Source organism: Vicugna pacos, chromosome 33, assembly GCF_048564905.1.
Source record: "Vicugna pacos chromosome 33, VicPac4, whole genome shotgun sequence".
NCBI classification, from domain to species: Eukaryota; Metazoa; Chordata; class Mammalia; order Artiodactyla; family Camelidae; genus Vicugna; species Vicugna pacos.
In genome coordinates this window covers 6,941,293-6,956,704 of record NC_133019.1, presented here as the reverse complement: position 1 = coordinate 6,956,704, position 15,412 = coordinate 6,941,293, and the positions used below count along the sequence as shown (strand labels likewise).

The 15,412-nt window shown below is 44.3% G+C and overlaps 1 protein-coding gene and 1 long non-coding RNA gene across 3 annotated transcripts in view; one reads left to right on the top strand and one right to left on the bottom strand.

The window, feature by feature from the left end:
* Positions 1 to 7,914: 7,914 nt before the first annotated feature.
* LOC140691093 (uncharacterized) lies at positions 7,915 to 11,943 on the bottom strand. Its single transcript, XR_012066554.1, has 2 exons — positions 11,694 to 11,943; positions 7,915 to 8,594 (listed from the first exon to the last, which is right to left on the bottom strand). It is a non-coding gene; the product is annotated as an uncharacterized lncRNA (long non-coding RNA).
* An 80-nt stretch (positions 11,944 to 12,023) lies between these two features.
* The window catches only part of CCDC15 (coiled-coil domain containing 15), a 48,816-nt gene continuing 45,427 nt past the window's right edge, over positions 12,024 to 15,412 (top strand). The window contains exons 1-2 of one of the 2 annotated variants that reach the window (XM_072953775.1): positions 12,024 to 12,111; positions 12,645 to 12,833. In XM_072953775.1, coding sequence (XP_072809876.1) covers positions 12,654 to 12,833 — 180 coding nt within the window. In that variant the 5' untranslated portion in view covers positions 12,024 to 12,111; positions 12,645 to 12,653. Of the gene's footprint in view, positions 12,301 to 12,644; positions 12,834 to 15,412 lie in introns of both variants that reach the window. The other variant, XM_072953774.1, reaches the window with a different exon arrangement.

The following is a 15,412-nucleotide window of genomic DNA, read 5'->3' as shown; positions in this document are numbered from 1 at the left end:
TCTTCAAGGCACCTGTCTGCCTCTCGTAGAGTTAATGTTGTTTCAGCAGGTGTATAATGAAAAAGAGAGAGAAGCGTAATATTTAGCTTCTGATATCAAACATAGTATTTTACAGTCAGTGGCAAGAAGAAAGGCTTGTAAGGAACAAAAGGGTATTTTCATTTCTTTCACCTGCTCATTTGATTTATCACGGAGCAGCCTGTGGACCAGATCATAGTGTTCTTCTATAGTACAGACAAATAGCCTCTTTGGCCTGTGATGGTTAGGCCTCGAGGCTTATAGTCAGAGATAAAAGGAGGATATGATGTTCAGGAAATAGAAAGCCTGAAGTCTGCCTTTGTCATTCTGAAGGACTGTGGAAAGAGAACTGTGACAGAGGAGACATAGGCGGGCTCTAAGTTCTCCACATGCCCCCTCCCCTGCTGTAGGGATGAACTTGAGGCTCCTCATACCCACACAGGGTACGCAAATGCCCCAAAGTGCCCACATGCTCCCTTGAGGGGACCTTGAGGTGCTAGAGGGTAAAGAACTGCCAGAGGACGGGACAGGGAGCAAAGGGGCCACACACGGCCGTGGTGGGAGTCGGTGTGCAGCCCCTCAGACCAGGAGCAATCTAGACTCAGAGACCAGAGGGAATCCTGAGAAGGTCACACAGGTCCCCAGACACCATCTCCCCCGGTTGTCACAAGGACCCCCCTAAGCCACACCACCCACACTCACCCCAGCCCTTCTCAGAGAGGAGCTGTGGTGGGGGAGGAAACTGGAGAGGCTGGTTGATCCAAGCAGAGACTGAGCTACTTTGAGAGAATAATCCGAGTGGTTGGGTTAGAATGCGTTTACCAAGATGCACTGACATTTGGTTTTCCTCTGCTGCCCTGAGGGGTGAGAGGCTCACGTGCGAGATCCCAGCAGCTGCAAAGGCACAAACGTACACTGTGCCTTTGCATGTCTGAATGGAGAAGGAGCAATTTTGCAATACTGCTTCAAGTCTTTTTAGAAGCGTACATCATCTGCTTATGTGCCTTTCTCATCTCAAAATCAGAGAGCTCTTCGATTGAAGGACAGTGTCTTACTGGTCTCTGCAGCCCTGCTGTCTAACACAGGGCGGGGGCACATAGTAGGTGCTCAACAGGCAGCTGCTGAATTGGAAGGGTGAGAAGCCGGGGGGCTTCACAAGCAGCTGGGTTAGGGCAGCTGTGGGGAGGGTGGCTGGGCCAGAGGAGTGAGGGCAGTCACCAAATAGTGACTGAAGTTGACAGACTGTTGTGTGAGCACCTATGAGGCACGCTTTTGTGAATTCCCAGAAATAACTGGGACTCACATTGAGGGGAGCCGCTGATCCAGTAGGCAAGTGGGTTACAGAGACAGAAGACAACAGTCAAGCCAGCTTATTCTCACCCACCACCGATCTCTCTTGTCCTAGCTGACCTTGTGTTAGCCTTCCATGTATTCTTTGGGATTTTCCCTGTGGGTGTGTCTGTCCCATATAATTGTTGATGATTCAGGCTGGATTTTTTTTTTGGTAGGGATATCCTGATTATAAAAACTACATTTCTTTAGCTTCAAAAGTATGTTTATACTTGTCAGTCTGCATGTCCCACTTTGGGATCAGAAAATGTGGTTATTGTGGCCATCTCCTCATTAGCCTGGGAGACTCTCCAGGGCAGGGAGGCAGGGACAGTATCTCTTCGTTCTTATGGGTCTCCTCCCAGGGTCAGCTCTGAGCTCTGCACTACGTGGTTATGAAACAGTGGTGCAGATGTCCTGCCTGACTGACGGCAGTAATGCCTTGGCTTAGCCGAGGCTCATGCCCCTTCCTCCGCTGAGCACTTCAGCAGGTGCATTTCTGAGGGCGCTGTCCTCTCCTGAGCAGCGTGGCCCCGTCCTCTCGGCCCTTCTGCTGCACACAGTTGCTTCAGGCCACTCTTGCTTGGCACCTGGGTAGGGGCTCTGGGATTCTGACTCCACACCCGTGCACCCGTGCAACCCTGGCCTCTGTGATGAGCACCCAGACCGCCAGACATGCCCCTGCAGCTCAGAACAGAAACTCTCCTCCAAAACAGACAGACAGACACACACACACACACAGACACCTGCCGGCTTAAACTCAGAAGTGCTCTAAAGGAGGCAGATAGTGATTCTGATTGAGTCACTATCCTATGCAGACCTCTATGGGAACTGAGTGGATATAAAAGCTAGCTGGGAATTGTAAAAATGATCTCTGTCTTTAAATAAGTGAAGGTCTCGTAGGAGGGGCAGAACAATCACAGAGCGAGAGACTCACCCCACAGCAAGAAACATCTGAGACTACCTTGTTCCACTTCTTCACTTCTCAGATGAGGGACTGAGGGACAGAGAGGTTGTCATTTTCCCAGAGTTATACTGCTATCTAACTAACGATGGACCTGGGACTCCTAAAGTTACTTAATAGTGGAGGCAAGAAGAGGTAAAACGCGCGCGCGCGCGCGCACACACACACACACACACACACACACACACACGATATGTAAATAATACCAATTATAACAACTGTACCATCTGATTTAAGAATGTCCCCACCCACGGGCCTGTTCTTTGTCTCCAGGCTCCAGGAAGAATGCTCTCGCACTGATATACTAGAGAGAGGTTTGTCCTTGCTAATAACGTAACATCAGTGGTGATTTTTATATTTAGCATTCTCCCCCTCCTTCCCTTCATTCACTTCCTCTTATTGAATCATACCTGTCTCCTACAATCCACTACATTGTATTTAATCTGTAGTAGCAGAATGAAAAAAAAAATGTTCCAACAAATGGTGCTCAAATTCCTCTTGCAAAGGGAATTGTCCTTGGCAAGAAAAGTATCTAGATATGCCACCTGGAGTGTGTTAAACACAAGGGACAAAAAAAATAGGCAATAGAAAACAGGAATTTGGGAATGGGGAAAGAGCAGAGAGAAGTGAAGAAGGGGAGAGGGGATGAGGGAGGGAGAGGGATGGCGGGAAAGCTGAGGAAAATGGAAGAACAGCTTGCATTGGTACACTATGAAACCCCTTCTCCTCTGTCTTCTTCAAACACTCAAGAAGGCTTACTGTACACGACTGCAGTACCTGTGTGTGTGCTTCTAGCTGATAGAATACGGCAAAGGTGATAGGATGGCTACTCCCTTGATAAGATTATGTTATAAAAGACTCAGATTTAGCAGACCAGAGAGAGAGAGAGATGGTCCTGCTGGCTTAGAAGACGTAAACTGCCATTTGTAAAATGGCCACGTGGCCAGAAAATGCTGGTGGCCTCTAGGAGCCGAGAAGAACCCTTAACTAAGAGTCTGCAAGAAAATAGGAACCTGTCCTACAGTCACAAGGAACTGAATTCTTCCAATGACTACATGAGCTTGGAAGAGGACCGTGAGCCTCAGAAAGCAATGCAGGCCAGCTGACATCTTTTTTTTTTCTTTAACTGAGTTATAGTCGATTTACAATGTTGTGTTAGTTTCTGGTATATACTAGCTGACATCTTAATTGAAGTCTGGTGAAACCTTGAACAGGAAATGCAGCTAAGCTGTGCCTGCACTCTCAACCCACAGAAACTGTAAAAAAAAAAAAAGTATGCTGTTCTAAGCTGCTAAATTTGTAGCAATTTGTTATGTAGCATAGAAAACTAATACAGGGGTGTGTGTGTGTGTGTGTGTGTGTGCGCGCACGTGCACGCGTGTGTGTTTAAAACTGAGACAAAGGACTGAGTCCCAGGTCTGGATTAACATGGTGGGCAGGAGGACAGCACGTATAAAACAGTGAAATGATCTCTGAACAGACTAATTCAGCTGAAGCAGGAGTTTGGAGTCAGAGATGGTCCTGAGCGCCTAAGCTTTATGGAAATTTGGAGAAATACCAGTATCTTAGTCTGGGCTCCCCAAGAGGCGGACCCTGAGACAAGAAGTTACATAGTTTACCTGAAAGGTGATCCCAGCAAAACCAGGTAATATATTGAGGGAATGAGATATGGAAGGGGAGGAAGCCCCTGAAGGTTGCATATCAAGCAAATTACTATCCTGGGCAGCCGAATGTAATCCTGTAGGAAATAATGAAGAATAAGCCACAGACTTATCCCACCCCTGGGGAAAGGGAGCTGGGATATTTATCCACTAACTGCCATCCCATATGGGGAGGGGCTGCTTCTAAGGGGTAAGAAGAAGCCAACCCCCCCACCCCCGATTTCTGGCCTGACCCTCGTGGGGAGGCATCCATCCAAACCTCCTCTCCTCCTCTAACTGTTCTGTGTGTCTGTGTGTGTTCATGTGTGTGTGAGCTGCTCCTCACAATACTCTGCCAGGCACTTTATATTTTTTCATTTAATTCTCCCAATACCTCCTTTCCAGTAGCTATTATAATCCAATTTTACAAACCAGAAACACTAAACTTTCAAGAAGTTAGCAACTTGCCGAGGTCTTATAGTTACTAAGTGACAAGACTTGGATTAGAAACCCAGGTTGGTCACCAGCAAAGCTGAGACTTCTGACCACCTCCCTGAGTCATCAGCAGGAAGTCCACCTCCTGGTCTAGCCTTTTACCCACAGCATCCACCCTCTGACGAAGCTCCGGGGTGTAAGGTGGACCTCTCTGCCCGCTCCTGGTACCTTCTCTCATTGCTGAAGTTATTTTTGATTCTTTGTTCCATAAACCCATATGTGAATGGTGCCAGAGTCGTCCCTACCAGAAGTTCAGTTTGCCAGAATGGAGGGAGCGGGAGGACTTAGGAGGCCAACAGCAGCCAGAGAATTTGTAGAGCCGCAGTGCATTGCCTGGGAAACAAGGAATTTGTATGAGGCTTTGTGTTGAGAGGAGGCAGGGCCTTGCTGCTCCAGCAACCACCGAACAAGAGACAGATTAGCTAGTTCTCTTTGGAACAAAACAAGCTTTTTGTGAGCCTGGACAGTGAGGAATGGCCTTCCCCAATGACATTTTTTCTTTCCTTTTTCTTTTGAAATTTCCCCTAGGTAGCGCAACGCTGGCTTGCTTCTGAGATAGGGTCAAAAGGCTCCCCTGCCCTTCCGGGGACCTTCATCCTGAACGCTGGTTTTGCTGCCTGCAGATTTCTGTAAATGTGAGGAGCTGCTTGGAAGAAGAGTGTTCTGCAGAGACAGGATGTTTCAAAAAGGTGTGGGGTGTGGGGTTTTTTGGGAGGAATATGTGATCCTGGGGCGGCGTGGGGTATATTTCTGTAAGGCAGGGAGGAGGTGCTCCCAGGTCCGAACTGGAAAACTGAAAAACATCAAAGTGTTTTATGCTGAGAGTAAATATTTGATTTCTGAATAGAATTCCCACCCCCTCAGAAATTGAGAGGAACTCGGGCTTGTGTCCATGGTTGCTGAACGTGCCTTATTCAGCAACTCTCCAGAAAAACAGGGAGAAATTAATTGGCGTTCAAGTGTTGTTTTATTTCTTTTTTTTTGTATTTTGCTGACCTATTTACGAAGCAGCAAGGACATTCTAGAGAACATCTCTGGAGTTCTGTTCTTGCAGAACTTCGGTGCTCAAATAAAAACAGGTTGAAAAATCATAGGGAGCCACAAATTACCCCTGACTCATGAAAGGTTTCATTGTTTCCCTCCTCCGAGATCCTTAGCCGGTGTCCTCCCACCAACCATGTCCAGAAAGGATTCACTCCCATCCTCTCTCTCCCACCCTCCTCCCAAAGAGGGAGGCACAGAAATGGAAATCAGCTGGCCAGCACCGAATAATTGCCTACTGTGTGAAGAGCACTCCATGTTCCAGGCTTTGGTAAGAGGAGTGGGATGTGGGAAAGGTGGCACATTCAAAAGTAATAGAAAACACAACCCTTGCCTCAGTGCTTCAGGATAGTTGGGAAAGCTGCGTCTAAATCTGTAAGTAATACGGTTAATAATATATTTGCACTGCCCTGGACAAACTGTCTTTTAGAATATTGTCTTATTTAATCTTCTAAGAACTCTGTACGGTAAGATCCACCTCCTCCCCACCCCCGCTCCAAGGAGGAACATGAAGCTCAGAGAGGTTAAGTAACCTGCTCAAAGTCACACAGTTCATAAGTCAACATAGTGCAGACTCAGCCTGTGCTTCTTGGTCTAGTTCACATACTACATTCCTGAAAGAGGTTGCCTTCAGCCAGGCTCAGAAGTAAAAAGCAAGTAGAAAAAAAGGAAGCTCTGAGACAAGATATACGGCCAGGAAGGATAAGGCAGGCAATGGGAACTTAAAAACACAAAACTAAATCAGTAACAGAATGGGTCTCCAGTGGTGAGTCTGAGGACACAAAGAAGATGGATTTGGGCTACATGGGATTCAGCAGAGACATGGTTTCTTAAAAGGAGGCCTTCAGCCAAGTTCATAGGGAAGGTGGCCGTGAAGACAGGCCAAAATGTTCACCCCTAGTTGCAGTTCTTTTAGGGTCCAGCTCTGTCTCGCTTACAGATCCTCACTAGAGTTAGCCCTCTGGGATTCTGCATCTGGTTTGTTGCCCATCAAGCTAAAGAATGTGATTTGTCATGATTTTTTTGGTTGTAAATGACAAAAGTTCAACTTGAACAGTTTGAAGGCAAAAAGGAGGAATTTCTTGCATCACGTAACCAAATTTTGAAGGGAGCGGGAACAATTGGAAATGAGATATGCAAAAGCCACGGTGGTTACCACTTGACTCTCTTGCTTATGTCTTGGTGTCAGCTTCATTCTCACAAACCTTCTTACACTTTTTTGAGGAGGGGGTGCCAGTCTGTCTAGGGTGCCCAATATAACTTCTGTATCTGTGCTGGCAAGTACAGTAGCTGTTAGCCACATGGGGCCAGTAGGACCGAGGAAATGAATTATACATTTTATCTAGTTTTAATTAATTTAAATTTCAATAGCTATGTGTAGCTAGTGGCTAACATATTGGACAGGGCGGCTTGTCTTCCAGGTCATCCAGGGAGGAGAATTTTGATGATAGCAGTTTAAAAAAATCTTGGTAGAGGACTATATTTAGCCTGGCATAGGTCACATATGCAGCTCTGGATTACTCATGATATCCAAGAGAACAGAATACTATCCCAGGCCCACCATGTGCTTAACCATGTGTAGACGAATCAAGACCCTTCTAGAGGTAGAAGAGATGACTTCTGAAAAAAAAAAATTAGCAAGCAGTCATTGAAAAACTATTACATATCATGCATTTCATATACATTACCTTAATTTCCACAAAAACTCCTTAGAGGTTAATTGCTCCCCCACGTAGTGGATGAAGAAACAAAGACTCACATTATGTGATTTGATCATAGACAGTAAATTTCAGAGCCAGAATATAAATCCTCATTTGTTTCCAAAATCTTTGTTCTTTGCACTGTAATCTGCTGTCCCTAGAGATCTGGGATAGAAAATGAGACTATTAATAGTGGAGAATTATAACAATCATAGAAGAACACACAAAACGAACGACTTGGTTTTCTCCAAAGAGTTACCTTGACTGCCTGCTACTTATTCTATAAAACATTTTTGAAATTGCTTTTAGAGAATGCAAAGGAGGCTCTAAAAGTATCTTTTCAATTATCTCTAATGACTGCAATTCTTATATTTTCGTACATTTTCTAAAAAAGTCAAAAGTATAGTGAATAATACAGGTAACAATTTATAGATAGATAAAATCACTTTGGCCCAAACTAGCTTTGTGTTAAAGTCTCTTATCTTAGTGAAACTTCTTTGGCTTTGAAGAACAGCTACCCAGAAAAGTTACCATCAGGACAGGCATGTCTCATGCATTTAAAATTGGAGCACTCAAACACCGAGGCAGCTCCTGGAACCAATTTTTGTAGGTAGCCCTGAATCTTTCTGCTTATCTGTTCCATTCTTCTACCTTTATCAATGGCCTCCCTCTACTCTGCTCACCCCAGGGCTCTCAACGTTACAAACAATGTAAAACCTAATGCAAATTGGCGTTCACAATAAAGAATTTTATTGGCTGGCATATTTAGAAAGTCTAGAGGTGGGGTTACCTTCAGAGTTACCTTAATCCAGAGGCTCAAAAGTGTCAACAGAGGATGGGAAGGACTTTAAATTGTGGTTAGACCATCTCTGTGAAGTGTTGCTTCTCTCTTTGATGGAAAAGAAAGACTAATGATAAGGATTATCTGTGGATTTTTACACTGGGAGTTACACGGCCTGACAGCTGTCAGTTCCTCGGTCCTTGGGTCCGAAATACACTCAGGGTCGTAGCTGGGTACTCCAGGAAGCAGACTCTGCAGAGGAGTTTCAAGTTCAGAATGTTATCAGGGAGTGTACTGTAGACTGACACCTGTGGACGGAAGGAAGAGCAGGCAGAGGGAGCAGTTGAGCTTCGATGCAGGCTGGACAGCCTCTGTCAAGCCCTCAGGGAGCTCTGAAGCTGAAATGATGGCTCATGGGAGTTGTTCCAGAAACAGCAAGGTCCTTCCATCCTCATGACCATTAGTCTCAGGATGTTGCTGCTCCTCAGAGGGAAGGCGAGGCCACTCTCTGAAGCTGAGGCCGTCGCTGAAGGAGATGACATCTGAAAGGACCACCACACTCTCAAAAGCTGGGCCAACAAGTCCTTCCTTGAAGAGGTTCTGGGATGTCCATTTCTGTGTCCATCCTGGATGAGTAGTGAAGGACAATGAGCTTCTCATGTTAATTTTTTTTAAATACCCACCAAGAGAAAGGAGAAAAGACTTCTGCATCCATGGTAAAATTAGAGCATTTTTTGCAAAGATCAGTACAGCAGATGCTGTCAAGACAACCAGGCTTAACTAGAACAATCTGTTATTGGTGCCATTTACAATGAAATGCTGAGCAGAAGAAACTTGGTCTGCACAGGCAAGCAGAAGGACCCTCACCGATTATTCCAGTGAAAAAGGTTATTTTGAGAAATAGATAAGGAGGAGGAAGATCAAAGAGGACTTCCAGGAAATAGCCCAGAACATTGGTTAGCTAGCCCTGGGAAATCCTGCTCAAATTTGGGGAAGAGAGTGGTTGTGGGTACGATCAAGTTGCCTGATGTTGGGTTCCCAACATCCAGATCCTGCGAGAGTGGGAACAGGCAGGTTTCCCACTTCCAGGGAGGTTCTCCTCAGTATAGGCCCTTAGGACTAACAGGTGACCAACCGCGTTTTCTAATTTGTTACAAGTGTGGGTCAGTCAATAACAAATAGAATAATGATGACCAAATAGTCAATCTCTGAGCTCTGTGTGGCACGGACTGCTGCCAAGGGCCCAGTGACTCAGGGCTTTGTGCAGCGATGGCCAGGGATCCCCCCACTACACGCATCAGACATTATCCAGCTCCGATGAGGAGTGCTGTGGAGCAGGGCTTCAAGTCTCTGGAGCCAGCAATAGCCATTCTTCCTCCCTCAAACCTCTAACATCTCTCCCTCTATTTTAATAATTGATGAACTTGCTTTCTGTTTGTATTAGTTATCTCTTTCTTTGTAACAAATTACCCCCAAATTTAGCATCTTAAAACAACAAATATTATCTCACACAGTTTCTGGCTGGGTAGTCTGGCTCAGGGTTTCTTAAGAGATAGCAGTCAAGTTGTTGGCCAAGACTACAGTCTCTGAAGACTGGATTGAGGCTAGAAGATCTGCTTTCAAGATCATTCACCAGCCTGTTGGCAGGAGCCTTCAGTTCTTTGCCAAGTGGGCCTTTTTATATGGCTGCTCATGACATAAATGGCTTTCCCCAGAGCAGGTGATCTGAGAGACAGTGAGAATGAGATTACGTGGTGGGGAGAGAGAGACAGAGAGAGGGAGTGAAGGAGAGAGGAAGGATACAGCATGTTTTATAACCTAATTTCTGAAGTGGCATAGCATCCCTTCTCTATTGGTCACACAGAGCACCTCTGGTACAGTGTGAAAGGGGACTACACAAAGGTGTGAATACCAGGAGGTGGGGATCATTAGAGGCCACCTTATAGGCTGGCTACGATACTGTTTTACAGAGAAAACAGAGCAATCAGAAGAGAACTTCCACAAGCTCCCACCACCATCTCACCCAATTACCAGTATTCTATTTTCACTACTGTTGTTATAATGAAGTGTCCCTCCTGCTGTCTAAGGCCAGTCCCTCCAACTGTTCACTCGATCTCACTCCCTCTTGTTCACTAGATCCTGTTCCTTCTTGCCCGCAGACACAAAATTTCTCCCATCTCTTTCCTGCATTGTCATTGTTCTCGTTTACTGGGTAATTCCCATCAACAAAACACGTGCTGTGATGTTAAAGAACCCTCCTATGGTCCTCTCTCTCCTTTCAGCTACCCATTTCTCTGTGTCCCTTTACAATAAAACTCATTATAAGAGTTTTCTAAAATTGCTGTCTCCAATTCCTCCTCCCCTCCTTTTAAGTCTACCCCATCAGGCTTTTGCTCTCAAACTACTTCAGAAACAATGCTCTTATAAAAGTTGTCTATGACCTATGTATTGTTAAATCCAGTAGTCAGTTCTGAGTCCTCATCTTATTTGACCTATCAGCAGAGTTTAACACAGATGGCCTGTCTCCTTCAATGAATCATTTTCTTCATTTGGCTTTCAAGGTATCACACACTCCTGGTTTTCTTCCTTAGCTTACTGGCTTATCCTTCCCAGTCTCTCTGCACTCCCCTCTTCTTCTTCCCAGCCTCTTTAATGTTGAAAAAACCCATGGCTCAGTCCTTGGACCTCTCTTCTTATCTGTCTATAATTTCAGGAATTTTCCTGATTCTTCTCTCCTTTGTCCGTGTCCTCTCTCGTGTGCACACGCACACACACACTCACTCCATATCCAACCTTCAACAGGTCCTGAAAATCCTGCCTCCCAAATATATCCAGAGTCCAACTACTTCTTACCATCTCTACCACTACTTTCCTGATACAAGACATCATAATCTCCTATTGGGATTATTGGAATAGCTTCCTAATTGGTCTACCTGCTTTTACCCTTGCCCCATTCAGTCTATTCTCAGTGCAGCATCCAGAGTGATTTAAAAAAAAAACTAAGTCACATTATGGCATTCCTTTGCTCAAAACCCTCCAGTGGCTCCCCATCTCAAAGTCTTTCAGTGGTTTATAATGCTCCATGTGATTGTTCGCCCTCTAACCTGACCTATCTCAACACTCTGCTCCTTTTAACTCTGCACCAGTCACACCAGCCTCCTTGCTGTTTCTCAGCCAGGCAGACATCCTGGAGTGACTGTACTTGATGTTCCCTCTACCTGAAACACTCAGAAAAATTACAGTAGCTTGTTTCATTATCATAGAAATTTGCATTGGAGTCTTTGCTCCAAAGTACCTCAGGGAAGCCTTCTCTGTTCATCCTATCTAAAATTTCCTCCCTCCTACCGCCAATACACTTTTTATCTTTCTCTGCTTTTACTCTACAACTCTCATCAGCATCAGACACATTTATTTACCTATTCATGAGTCTATCTGGTTATTTCTCATTGTGTTGTAAATTCCATGAACAAGGGGGTCTGCTTTGTTCACTGCTATATATTTCCAGTGCTTAGTATACAAAAAGCTCTCAATTATAATACATATGAACGAACAAATGGGTATTTATTTCACAGTGATAATGAAGCATCCCAAGATTATAGCAGAGTTTGGAGCAGAAAGGTAGACCACTCACGAGGCTTTTATGTTTACATATAAGAATACGTATGAAACAGCATGGAAACGTAAGGAGGTGTACAAGGGATCAGCATGATTTACTGCTGGCTTACTTCGTTCCTCAAAAAAGCCCCGCAGGCCCGCTTTATTCCATCCTTCTCCGGTGCTTCCCTCAATTGGGCCCTTGCCTCGCCCAGTCAATCAGCTCTTCAGCTCAACTTACTCCTCTTCCTAAAGGACCTTGGACGTGCTCAACGCTGGAGCAGTCGGGGCACTGCCAGCGGGCCACACACCGGCTCGTGGGTTACGCCCCACACCCCGCGCCCCGGCCCCGATCCTCGCGCGCTCACGAGCACCACCCCCTCGGCAAGACAGAGCGGAAGTGACGACACTCCGGCGCCCGAAACCCCGCCCGTCTCGCCTTCCCAGTCCCCGGGAGGTGACGTAAGCCCGGAAGGGGCGGGCACAAGGCTACCGAGGGGCGGGGTGGAGCGGAGTGTCCCGCCGGAAAGTGGCGGTTTGCTAGAGGCGGTTAGTTTAGAGTCTGTGGTGGTGTGAGTCTGTGGCGAGCTGCGGGTCTATACTAGGTCCGTGCTGTCTTAGCTGGAGTGGGACTCCCCGAGGCCTGAGAAACAGGCTGTTCTCTGGCCCCGAACTCCCCGGCGTTCAGCGGTTGCCTCCGTTTGGATACCGATTATTTGGACTCTCCCTCAGACCCAGGTTCCGAGCCCTCTTGCCCTCTGGCTGCTACCGTGTTTCCCCCCTTTCCTACGTCGCTGTGCCACCCCTGGCACAGTCTTCGTTTTCTCAGTCAGATTCGTTTTTCTCTCCCCTCTTACCCCCGTTCCTTTGGAGGGCTGTGTTTAAACGTTTCCTTACTTCTTCCTTCCCCCTTCTCTGCCCTTCTTTTCCCTTTCTCCAGAATCCTTTTTCTTCGACTCCCTGCCAGGCTACTGCTTCCTCCAAGTTTTCTCTCCTTTTCAGGAGCCTGTGGCATATGTGTTAGGACGTTGAGCTTTTAAGGCGGTTGTTTGAAGTTTTTAAGCTTTTCCTCTCTTAACCAGTTGTCATAGATGCCAGGAAGTATGGCCCCCCTCAAGAAGACTCGAAATACCGCAAAGTTGCCTCTGGCTTTAAACCCCCTGAAGAGCAAGGACGTGTTGGCAGTGCTGGCTGAGAGGAACCAGGCCGTAGTACCAGTAGGGGTTTGGGTGGAGCCTGCCCCGCTAAATAGTTCGGAAGTCCCGGCATATGTGAGTGTCATTTTGATCTAAATGTGGTGGAGGCCCTCCTCCGTCTTTCTTTTTATTAGCCTTCTCTTATCCCTGGTGCTCATATAAGATGAACAGTCTGGGGATGCTGTTTCTATTCTGTCATAAATAGATATGTTCTTGCATTAGGATTATAGAACAAATGTATTTGCCAAAACTTGCTGCTGCTTTAGTCGACATAATCAAATATTTATTACATATATATATATTTCAGTTTACTTCTCAAACCTTTTTTTTGATTTTTTTTTAAATTGAGTTATAGTCAGTTTACATACTTCTCAAACTCTTGATTTCTTGCTATGCACAAGACAGGCACAGTCTGTATCTTCCAGACACTCTACTGTGTAGTAGGGATACTATCCATGGTTAATGTAACATTGATTGCTTAAAGTTTATAAGTTTCATAAGGGAGAGTCAGTAAGGTTCAGATACAGAAAGAGAATAAAGGAGGAATAGATTAATTCTGACTGGGATTCTGAAAAAGTCTAACTAAATTTCATGAGGACAGAGACCTTTATGTTTTGTTCATTCCTGTACTGGCCTACAGCAAGTCTTCAGTAAGTATTTGTTGAATGAATGGATGAGGAAATATACTTTGTGTTAGTCCTTAAAGAATGGAAATGCTGTAGGTACAGATGGTAGGGAAAAGCATTTCAGATGAAGGGAAACTTTTGCAAATTTACATGTGTGCCTGTTTACAAGATAACTCTCATAGTATTTATTAACACAAGAGGACAATTTTGTAAGTTTTTTGATAGTCTTTCACCAAACGGTGCCTCTTAGCTGTTTGTTCATATATTATTGTGGCACTTACTACGTTATTGTAAGTTGTTTACATATGTACTTTTCTTGATGGAGCATGTAAATATTTATGGAATGCGCAAAATGTGTAAAGGTCTTTGGAATGTATAGACAAGGTGCTGAACATGAGTTGAAAAGTATGAGGTAGGTTCTCTTAGTGGTCTTTGATCTCAGAGAAGAAATGAGACATGTTTAAAGTAAATGTTAAATAGTAATGCAATATCATGCATTCATTCATTTTATTTAAGTTTGTATATATGTATGTACATATTCATTCACTTTTTCCTATGCTATTTCCAGAAAGATTTTAAGAGTCTGAGTAGTATATGGTTAAGTGCTAAGACTATAGCGCTTAATCAAAGAAGAAAGATAGGACTTTGGGTTGATGTGACCCCTTTAATGAAGAATTTGGATAATCAGAAAAGAAAGGGGATGATTTTTCCAATTAAAGAGAATGGAGAGAGTAAGAAGTAAGCAACGTATATTCAGGATTTTAAAGGTAGGTTAGATTGATTGGAGTGGAAGGCTTAGAGGGGAATGGTGGTAGATAGGATTGTGGAAAATTAGAGTGATAGGGAACCACAGGAAATTCTGGAGACAGGATTGACTTCATTTGTTGTTTAATATTTACAGATGAATTTCATGATCAAATAGTATTTTGATTAGCTTAATTGCTTTTAAGTTTTTAAAGGTGAGGGAGAGATTGATTCCTGGGGGACAAATTAGGATATGACTGTAACAATTTAGGCATGAAGTATAACATTAAGACTCTGGTAAGGAATGTAGAGGGAAGCCTTGAAAAAGGATGACTGAAGTGGAAATGAAAAGGGGTAAATTTAAGAAACACCTCAGAAAAATCAGTAAGATTTGGTACAAAGGTATTTTGATATTTAAATTATGACACCTCTTTTTAATTGCTCAAATTATGACATCTTTATAATGTCAATAGCATCAAAATGCCTAAAAACCACCAAGATTTTCTGTGTTAAAAAGAATTGTCTCAGCATTATGCTGTACACCAGAAATTGACACAACATTGTAAACTGACTATACTTCAATAAAAACATATATACACACAAAAAAAGAATTGTCTCATATTCCCACACATTAACTCAAAATATTGAAGTCTTGGAACATGTATAAACATATCTCCTTTCCCTCATTTAAAAAATTCTGATCATTATCAGTCAAAGGCAGTTTGATCAAGCATCTAATAAAACTCTTTATCACTTTAGCATATGTAGCCTGGAGGAATCGACCTTTATTAACAAACGTAGCTCTTGTCAGTTCAGAACAGAGGCTGATTAGTCACTTCTAATTCTTGGTTACCCTAAGATCATGTCTGTTCGAAAGGGAAATGCCTAATCATTTTTGTCCCCAAGTTTCAAGGAGCTATCAGGATTCCTAAAAATGCCATAGTTCAGATTGCTCCCTGTAATTAGCATCCAAAGACACTGCTATCCTATTAGCATACCTGGCCATTGCATTATTTTATAGTTTATCTGATTATCTACTGTTGTGTAACAAACCACCCTAGAACCTAAAGGCATAAAGCAAGCAGTTACTGTGTGTCAGCAGTTTGAGCAGGGCACAGTGGGGGTGGCTTGCCTACTCCAGTGTCTGAGCCCTAGTTGGGGTGGCTCAAATAGTTGATGATGTCTAGGACAACTTGACTGGATTCTGGCTGACAGTTGAATTTCTTGGCTTTTCTTTATCTGGCATCTCCTGGGATGTAATGTCCAAGGTGGCTTTCTCACTCA